General features: G+C 42.9%; 1 protein-coding gene across 1 annotated transcript; it reads left to right on the plus strand.

The window, feature by feature from the left end:
- The first annotated feature begins 37 nt into the window (after window positions 1-37).
- Window positions 38-10,169, plus strand: LOC133110135 (equilibrative nucleobase transporter 1-like). The gene is made up of 11 exons (XM_061220016.1): window positions 38-224; window positions 700-829; window positions 2,080-2,126; window positions 2,269-2,345; window positions 2,477-2,569; window positions 4,057-4,144; window positions 4,462-4,602; window positions 7,438-7,545; window positions 8,358-8,544; window positions 8,852-8,975; window positions 10,131-10,169. The coding sequence occupies exons 1-11, from the start codon at window positions 38-40 to the stop codon at window positions 10,167-10,169; spliced, it is 1,221 nt and encodes a 406-aa protein (XP_061076000.1).
- Window positions 10,170-10,735: the final 566 nt, after the last annotated feature.

Below are 10,735 nucleotides of genomic sequence, written 5' to 3' on the forward strand. Positions count from 1 at the left end.
TAGAGTACTGAAAAATAGAGGGGGAGAGAGGCTGAAGATGCTGTGGCTTCTACGTGGAGTGAGGCTGCGCTGCTGGCTTACCCTGGCCACAGGGCTGGTGGAGAGCCTGTTTTTTACTGGGGTTGTTTTTGGGTGGCCCTCCCTTGTGTTCATCCTGAAAGCTAGTGGGTACTTCAGCGACCAGTGTGTGAATGCCACAGGACCCAATGGCACACAGTACATGGGTGAGTGTGACTGTTTACTCCTGCACTTGAGGGCAAAGAATCTTTGATGAGAAGAACAATAAACCGTTTTGTATATGTCTTAGCAGTAGAAAGCAGGCAAATGAGTATCGACTTAATGAGACTACGCTTTCAATTTCAATTTGTGAGATAGTATAAGTAATTATTTGAAACGCTTTATATATTTAAGAAATGTAATATAATGTTAAGATGTTTTGAAAAAGTGTGAAGTTATTAAGTAATTAAGAATTAAGTAAATGAGAATTTAGGAAATATTTATTGAAAAAAATAGATATCAATTCTTTTAAATTATGTTAAAATAAATTACATTGTAGGTAATACAGTATATTAAAAGTAGGCTAATACAAATGCATGATAACAGCAAATGCAGAAGATGATGCAGTGCACAGGAATTGAAAAGGACGTTTTTTTTAAACGCTTATGGTGTGAACACCTCTCTTCCCTCCACTTGCCCCAGACTGTAGCAAACAGAACAAGCTCTTCTCCTTGGTTTTCACCATCACCGTCATCTTACAGAACTTCCTCAGTCTTCTCAATGGATTCTTCTTTGACCGCTTCGGTACCATGGCATCCAGACTGCTGGCAATGTGAGTTTCAGACGTTGTTGTGGTGTAAAGAACACTACATGTAAGACAAGTAGCTCAAGATTTAATATGCGATTGAGCTAAAGGAGCTGGACCTGAGGTGGCATTCTGGACAAAAATAATTGTGTTGTGCTCAAGAGCAAATGAAGATCTTATGTGCATGAATTAAATGGTGTACAAAGGTGATGAGAGGTCTGTAAGCAAGCAGATAAAAATAGGTCCTACAACTGAGCAAATTGCAATACGTTCAAGCAAATGTAAATGTGCATGTCTGGCACTGTTGCTCACAGAACTAGCTGGAATAGGCCTACAACTTAAGAGTAACAATATTAGAATACCTCATGACAATCACAGGCCATTTAGCTCATTGATATCAGGCTTGTAGAACACCAGGCATAGATTTTATAGCAGTCTTTATTATAAATGAAGCAGGTCAGACAGGCAGAGGTCGAGATCCAGCAAACGGAATCAGCAGGGATAAGGCAGTTTTGTAGTACAGTGTCCAAGCAATGGGTCAATGCACCAGCAAACAGGAACAGTGAGGATAATCCAAAAACAAAAACAGAATCCAAAAACAAAAGTCGAAAAGCCGAAATGGGTCGATAAACAGCAGTTCCAAACTAGACCGATGGGAAAACCAAAAGGCGGAAGTCGGAGGCAAGACGGGTCTCTCAGATAAAACTATCAGATAAAACCGCTGAAGAGTACAATGAAGACACAACAATCAGGCGACGAGACATACAAAACGAGGGGGTTTTATAATACAGGTAACAAGAGGAAACAGCAATCAGGTGTGGGGAAACAATCAGGAAGTGAAAATGCAGCTGAAACGAATAACGATGGCAGGGTGACTGCGGTGTGCACAGAGGGTATTAAAACACTTAGACAAAATACAACACAGTGAAAAACACAAAACCTGAGAATTGAGGGTTGTTGTTTACTTTGTCTACTCCAGAGAGTATCTCAACTACCTGATCAGTGAACAATTTGTTTGTTATGGCTGCACAACAGCCATGGTAAAAATAACAAAGCCAACACACACAAGTTTGCACCAAAAAATTATGTTTTATTAATTTCAGTTTGTGCAAAAGAAAATACACCAAACACAGTCAACCATCCAGTCAACATCCAAACAACCATGAGCCCCATGAAGGCCTTATGTAGGTAAACTTCTCCAAAGCAAATCCTTACATCCTTTTACATACAATGATTAAACTCATTTGTGTGTTTGTTTTGTTTTTTTCTTTTCCCAGAATACTGAACACCACTGGTACCTTGTTGATTGCTTTTTCACATCCAGGTAAAGTGTTCTGGGCCTTTAACTGACACTTACCCTGACACAGTGGCAGTTTTCCATGTAGGCTTCTGTGTCAGTGTATGCTTAGCCTTGAGTAACCCTTTCTCAGTTTCCCTATCTCTTTATCTCTCCCTTTCTCCTGCAGAGATATCCAATATACTGTTTCCGGGTCTGGCCTGCATCGCATTTGGAAGCAGCATGTTATTGCTCACAAATATGCAGGTGTGTCCTCATTCTCACTGTTCAATCATATTCAATAACACGTCAAACACGAGATTGCTGCTTCGAGAAATGCTCATGATGTAATGCCTGGCACTATCTGTTCAGAGTTGTGATTGTACTTTCTCATCCAGGTGGGGAGCCTCTTTGACACCCATCATTCCACCGTCATCACTTTGTATACCGGAGCCTACAGCTCCTCTGCCATCACCTTCCTCATCATCAAGGTAAAAGCAGTTAAGTAGTGTACATGTGGGTCTCACCAAAAAGGTGTGCAAATAACACTTTTGACAGTGCTGATAGAGTCGAATTTGATTTGAAGTGTTAGAAATCACTCACACTATGCAAGAAAGGTGTCACATCCCATCGAAGCGGGGCAACATCGTACCCCTGAACTGAAGATGCGGAAAACCATATGAAGTCGAGTGCGCTACATTTCTTAATTTCCCCAGAGGCTTTTTCAGACAAACTCATGCCTTTTATCTATTACTACTATTACTATCTAATTACTCTTAAGGGTTACAGTCATATTACAGTCATAACACAGTTATGCTCATTAAATAGTATATAAGAATAAGAATTAGCTAAATGTGTGCTAAATGCACCTAAAAACATCTCTCCGGTTGCTTTTTATCACTTGAGGAATATTTCTAAAATTCGGAAAATACTGTCCTTACATAATGCAGAAAAGCTAGTCTATGCTTTTGTTACCTCAAGATTAGATTACTGCAATGCTCTTTTGTCTGGATGTTCAAATTCCTTTCTGAAAGGGCTCCAGCTAATTCAAAATGCAGCAGCTCGTATTTTTACTAGAACAAGGAGATTTGAGCACATCAGCCCAGTGTTAGCTTTACTTCACTGGTTGCCTGTTAAATTCCGATTAGATTATAATATTCTACTTCTGACCTTTAAGGACTTACATGGGCTTGCTCCTCTATATTTAAATGATTTACTTTATTCCTTATACTCCCTTAACCAAACATGGTCTGGTGGTGACTGCCCTCATCAAGCCTGCACCCATGGCTGTGCTGGCCACTGCTTCTGTTTCCCTTAGCTATGCTGCTATAGCCTTATTCTGCCTGGGTTTACCTTATCGCATGCAGACACCTCTCTTTCTCCTGCTGTGATTGACCAATTACCATCTGAACCCCTAAACAATGTCACTTTCCTCTTCTCCCCACTCTGGACACCTGGAGCTCTAGCCCAACTTTTCCTGAGCACCCTCTCCAGGCCGCGGAGCTCCAGCCCAAGACCAGCTGTGCACCTCCCTCCTGCCACTGCTGATTCAGCTGTGCACCTCCCACCTGCCACTGCTGATTCAGCTGGAGCACCTCCCTCCTGCCACTGCTGATTCAGCTGTGCACCTCTCTCCTGCCATTGCTGATTCAGCTGCGCACCTCCCTCCTGCCACTGCTGATTCAGCTGTAGCACCTCCCTCCTGCCACTGCTGATTCAGCTGTGCACCTCCCTCCTGCCACTGCTGATTCAGCTGTAGCACCTCCCTCCTGCCACTGCTGATTCAGCTGTGCACCTCCCTCCTGCCACTGCTGATTCAGCTGTAGCACCAAGCCTGTCCCCTTGCATCTTCTCTGCTTGGACTTAATTTATTCAGATTTATTCAGATTTCACAAAGGTATTAAATCCAGGTTTCTGTTACAGGATGAACTGTAGTCAGCTCAAGTGCAACCGCTGTTGTCTCACAAAAAAAGCACAGAGAGACAACACAGAGCCTGTGCAGGGAGAGGAAGGGATAGAGAATGCAACATCTGAACAAGGAAACCCCCAGCAGACCCCACAGACAGGTACGGCTCTGTCATGCAGTGTTACAGTGATAGAGCACACTACAAAATAAAGCACACTACTTCACAGGTTAGAAAACAAAGCTTAAGTCAATAAGCTTTTTTTAAGTTTAAGGTGCCATTAATTCTGAAGCCCACTGTCATGACATGAGTGACTTTTAAGTAAAAATCCAAAAAGAAACATGTAAGAAGTTAATATTTGAACCTTAAGAATCTTACTAGATATTTGTAGGTTTTGTCCTCATGGGATGTTATTCACTTTAAAATCTGTATCTGCCCCTCTGTCCTTCTCGATCTCTCTCTTCACCCTCTCCCTGTAGACAGTTTTAAGCAGTGTGTGCTCAGTTGGTTGTTTCTGTGGCACCTGGTGTGGGTGTCAGTCACGGCTCTGCGGCACCTCCTGTTCATTGGCACCCTGAACCCCATGCTGACCCTGCTGGCTCACGGAGACACAGCCCAAGGTAATCCTCAGGTTGTCTGCTGCTCAGATGTATATGCACTCAGTCAAGGCGTCACATGTTTGTGTGTCTTCTTTTTCCATCATAAGCACGCTTTGGAACGTTAGGCAACAGCATGCTGTATTATATGTGGGAAAACAATCGCAATAGTCCAGCATCAGAGCAACAGGGCATGGGGCGAGGATGGCGCATTCTTCAGATTTTGTATAGAAAGAAACTGGAAAGAATCTGCATATCCGGGCTTTCTAAATTGAAAAGATCAGATTCACAAACTGGAAGATGACACTGGAACGCGACAGAGATCTACAAAAGCATACATCAAGGGTCATTGGCAAGCTACTTAATGGGTGCAATGTCATAGTAGGCAGGAGAGTGAAACTGTTCCATCTTTATTTGGTCCCCAACAAATTGAGAAGAATTGTTACTATGTGAAAATTATAGTGTTGAAGTCCCACCCACCGCAAAAGCATGTTGTCAAAGATCTGATGCTGATACCTTGATGGGGAGCAGGCTGATGTTAGTGTTAGGACTGATCAGTTTAATTTCCTGTCTTTTGAGGCTTTCAGCAAATGCAAACACTTCACTTAAAACGTGTGATTAATTAATCAATTATAGCAGTTGATCACACAGTTAACTCACCAGATACCTGGGTCTCAACAAGGTGAAAACAAAAACCCAGTAGCTTCCCAATAGGCTAGCAAGGTTAGATGTCATGATTTGTGTTTTCTGTATCAGTATTCTCTCTACAAGTCCCCAGAGTTTTGCCTTTTATTTCCCTTTGTGACCACCGTAGTTCTGTTTTCTGTTCATTCATTTCACCTGTGTCTCACTTACTGATTATCGTGCACACCTGATTCTCGTTTCCCCTTGTTGTATTTAAACCTGTCTGTTTTGTTTGTTCAGTGCCAGATTGTAATGTGCTCCTGCCATTCTCTCCAGTGATTTCTGTCTGATTTACCTGTGTTCTGACCTGTTCTGTTTTCCTTGACTACCACCTTTTGGATTCTCCTTCTGTTTGTGTACGACCTGCTGTCATTGGTCTTTGTTTGGATTCCTGGTTTGTGCTTTTAGTGAGACGGGTGCGTGGGGGTTGGACCCAAAATGCACGACTCAGAAACAATGGGTAGATAAAGTCCCGTCAGGGCTTTATTCGGGACGAATCCCAGGAGAGTGGTCAAAACAAGCAAAGTCCATACACGAAGATCCAGCCAAACAAATAGTAAACAAACAAAAAGCACGGTGCCGAGGGAAGAGGCGAACTCGTAGTCGGTAGACGTGCAGGGAGGTCCGGTAGCAGGAGAGCTGTCAGCGAGGCAGAAGTACAGGCGGACGGCAGGCAGAGGCGTAGTCGAAGGCGAAGCAGAAGTCGAAACCATAAAACAAACAGCGAGGCAAAGGTACAACATCGGTAGGCGAGGACGTGGTAAAAAACAAACGATGGTCAGCAAAACAGAAATCAATAATCGGTGGTCGGTAAACAGGCTTGGATCGTAACGTGTAATCAATAACGGTAAATGCTCAGGAGTTGCGTAGATAAACCAGAGGCAGACAATTTTGCGAAGAGCAGTAGTGCGACTGGGCTATAAATGCGGGTGTAGACAGGTGTAGACAATTAGTTAGAGAGCAGCAAGGAAATGAAAAACAGGTGCGATAGATGACAAGTTTAACAAGGTAATTAGTAATCGTTAGTAATAAACCTATCTTGCCCTAGCATTAGTAAATTAGTAAATGACATGCACGAGAAACGTAAGGTAACATGAACACATGATTAGTTTGTTAGTTCTACCCAATCCTGATCTAGCGTTAGTAGTTTTAGTAAATAGACAAATGGAAACAATTAGGGTGTGAATGACAGAAAGAGAGAGAGAGAAAAGGCGGAACGCAAGGTTTGCGGAAAGACATGTAAGAGTGTATGTTTAAACAGTAACCAGTCTACGTAACAATAAACATTAATCAAAACATCACACAAAACGAAACTAAGACGATAACCACTCAACATAACAAGGTAATATAATCGTAACGAAACATAACTAGACATGACGAGAAAATAAATCGTAACAAGAAATAAACTAAACAACATGACAAACCTAGACTAACATAATACATGATAAGACAATACGTGACTAAGACAAATTGAATAAACATAAAACATGGCAAGACAGACCTGAAACGTGACATTTAGACTTCGTTCTATTTCCTGTGCTTTGTCTGCTTGCCCCGTTGACAAACCCTTGCTTGGATTATTGACCACCAACTTCTTTGCCTGCTGTGTTCCTGTTTGCCAGCTATCGACCTTGGCCTGTTTAACCTGCCCAATAAAGTATTTTATTGGAAATTATGTGAGCGACTGTGTCCATTGTTCTGAAGCCTGACAGTTGGAGACCATTGTTATAGGCTATGTGCATGTTATCCTGCAAACCACAGATTACCCTTAACCTAGGGTTGAGCAGGTTTGGGTTTAAGACTCTTTTGCCCCGGTAACATGTCTTCCTAAACAGTGAGCTGGCTAAGTAAAACCGAAAATCCTGACTTCCAAACTGTCTTGGATGCTGGATGAGTCTCTTTGAATCACATCTGCGCAAGCCCAACAGACTTAACTGCATTGCTTTTAGAAGCAGCAATTGACAACACAAATTAGGACACATGGTTGTCTGTGCTTTCCTGGCCTGAGGATGGATTTTGCAGCACTGGATGCTGATAGATACCATTTTTTTGTGCTTTTCGGTGTGAGATAAAGAGCAGAAGAGAGGCAGGCTGAGGAGCTGTAGTAGTGTGTGAGGCCATGCTATGGTGTGCTGCTGTATGCTAATCCTCTGCTCTGCTCTCCCTCTGTCTCAGTGAGCCACTACACCAACGCCTTCGCCTACACACAGTTATGTGGGATACTGTGCGCCATCTGGAATGGCCTGATCATTGACAGATACAAGGGCAAGCTACGGGCCGAAGGCAGGTACCCGTGTTACCTGCCCACAGGTGTGCTGCCGCAGGGCATGCAAATACAGCAGTGTCATGAGACATGGAAATCGTGTCTGGTACTAGCTAATTATAGACCTGGCAGACCTGCATGGTGATGTGATTAAGCACTAATTAAGCACAGATGATTATTCACAGCAACATTCCCCCACTGTCATGTGCTGCTTTCAGTGCATAGAACCACGTACAGTACATATTGTCAACACTTTTAGTGTTGACCAGTTTTTTTCCCTCAAAACAAAATATAGAGAAGGTTAAAGCACAAAAAATTATGTGGTATAGCAATGACCCTGTTTGCAGCAGTGTATGGTAATAGAAAATGCAAATAAAAAATGAAAGCCTCAGCAAAGTATCGCCCCTTTTCTTGACACTTGAAAACTTGAAAATGACATACCCAAAATAAAACGTTTACTATTCTTGAATCCTCCCGACTACTGGTATAATTCTGGTAACCCTTTGTAGTTTGTTTTCCAAAAATGACTCAAAATATTACTACAGCAAAGTTACAGAAGCCCAAACACAGTGAAAGAGGAAGCTTTTATTCTCATGAAAAGATTTTCTGTTCCTGAATGGACAGATTATTGTGGCAGTGGCTGATGCAATTAGAAACACAATGGAGCCAGGCTGAAAAATAACTGACTATTTGGCGTAAAGAATCTTAGTACAGCATGTACTTAGGGCCTGTGACCGTAACCCTGTAACCAGCATGATCAGGACATTGCGGCAGGTTCAGTTTTTAGTGGCTGCCTCTAACTCTGCTAACCCAGCTCTTGCCTCTGCCATAGGAGAGACAGAGGAGGAGGGTAGCCTGCGCTCTGTGGTGCTCTCCCTCTTCCTCACTGCCCTGCAGTGCCTCTTATTCTCCATCTGCGCCACCATACCTGTGCTCCCGCTGCAGTACCTGACTTTTGTCCTGCAAGTGGTCAACCGTGCCTTCTCGTTTGGAGGGAATGCAGCCTTCATCAGCATTGCGTGAGTGACCATGTTGTGACTAAATTCAGATTCTCTCATTCCGCAGTCTAGAGGGATATATCCAGAGGCACACATTCCAGAACTTCTTATGATGACAGTGTGTTCCCAGCCTGGGGCCAATCTCAGAATAACTGTTGTTTCTGATTGTCATGATTATTATGAGTAGCAGTGCTGCCATGTCTCCTGCATTCTTTCTCATCCTCCTCCATTTTACCCCTCTTCTTTCCCCTTTTACCCCTATCCTATCATTCAACTGTCCTCTATCCATCTGCTTTCTTCTAATCTTACTCTCCTCTTGTCTCTACAGTTTTACAGTCTGTCACTTTGGTAAGCTAATCGGTGTGGTTAACGCTGTAGTGTCTGCGGTGTTGCTCCTGCAATTCCCCTGCATCATCCTGGTGAATGAGGTGTTGAATGGAGACCCCTTATACGTGAGTACTGCACCACTATGCTCCGCACCTACACACCAAACATCCACTCACAGGAGAATCATAACATGAATCACTCTTCACTTGGCGGCCGTTGATGATATTTGTACCATTCAGTTGTGAATATTTTCCATTGGAATTAGCAAATGTAATTGTGACACGTTAGGCAGACCTGGTCGCAGCCAGTTTGATTCCCTGCCCTGGAACTTTCTGTGCTGTGATCCCATCTCTATGTACATCCATTCTGTTTTCCTCCGTAAGTGGGTTAGGCTGCCTGCTCTCCTTATATCTGGCATTAAAGACTGTGGCCCCTCTTAAAAAAGAGCAAACTGGACACTCCCATACTAAGCAATTACATACCCATTTCAAATCTCCCATTCATAAGTAAGATTATTGAAAAAGCTGTTTATAATAAACTTAGTAACTTCTTAACCTTAAATGGCTAGTTTGATCAATTTCAGTCAGGTGTCCAATCCCACCATAGTACTTATAAAAGTAATAAATTATATTCATCTGAATACCGATTCAAGTGTTACTGGATCTTAGTGCAGCTGATTATTATTTAATACTGATTATGCATCCGAGCGAACAACCATGACATATAGAATCCGCAAAGGCTCAATTATTGGGCCTCTGTTATTCAATCTCTATATGGTCCCATCCATCCATCCATCCATTATCTTAACCCGCTTATCCTGAACAGGGTCGCAGGGGGGCTGGAGCCTATCCCAGCATACATTGGGCGAAAGGCAGGAATACACCCTGGACAGGTTGCCAGTCCATCGCAGGGCACACACACCATTCACTCACACACTCATACCTATGGGCAATTTAGACTCTCCAATCAGCCTAACCTGCATGTCTTTGGACTGTGGGAGGAAACCAGAGCACCCGGAGGAAACCCACGCAGACACGGGGAGAACATGCAAACTCCGCACAGAAAGGCCCTGGCCGACGGGGATTCGAACCCAGGACCTCCTTGCTGAGGCGGCAGTGCTACCCACTGCACCATCCGTGCCACCTGCACCCATATTAAAGCAATAAAAAATAATAACAAATAACAAAGAGAGTTACTATCACTTTTAATTTATATTTTCTTTCGGAGCTTTAGAATTTCTTCAATCTGTCTTTTCGTAGCCCTTTTTATTATCTGTTCAGAGAAATCCTAATTTAAGATTACTCTCATTATTGGCCTAAATTTTTTTTAAATGTAATTGACTTGCTTGACCAAGGCTAATTAGTTTTCTAATATTATTTCATTTGTTTAATGGCAAAAAATGACAAATACTGGTCATACCCATTTAAGAGTAATTTACATTTACATTTACATTTTTGTCATTTGGCAGACGCTTTTAATCCAAAGCGATTTACAAATGCATAGGTTCTACCACAAGTCAAAGCATTACATCCAGAACTAGGAAAATACACATGGAATGCTGTTCTAAACATATAGTCATCATAAGTGCAAAAACATTTTTTGGGGGGGGGTTAGACAAGGATAGGGATATCAGAAAGGGGGGGCGGGGGAAATCAGGAGGGAGGACTAAGGTAGAGTTTGAAAAGGTGGGTTTTGAGTTTGCATCGAAATAGGGGGAGGGATTCTGCTGTCCTGACAGTGGTAGGCAAGTCATTCCACCACTGAGGAACCAGAACGGAAAACAGGCGTGAACGTGCAGCTCGACCGCCAGGTGCACATAGAGAGGGAACCGTAAGGCAACCAGAGCTGGCAGACCGGAGTGGTCTAGCTGGGGAGTAGGGAGTGA

This window comes from Conger conger, chromosome 14 (assembly GCF_963514075.1).
Source record: "Conger conger chromosome 14, fConCon1.1, whole genome shotgun sequence".
Taxonomy (NCBI): Eukaryota; Metazoa; Chordata; class Actinopteri; order Anguilliformes; family Congridae; genus Conger; species Conger conger.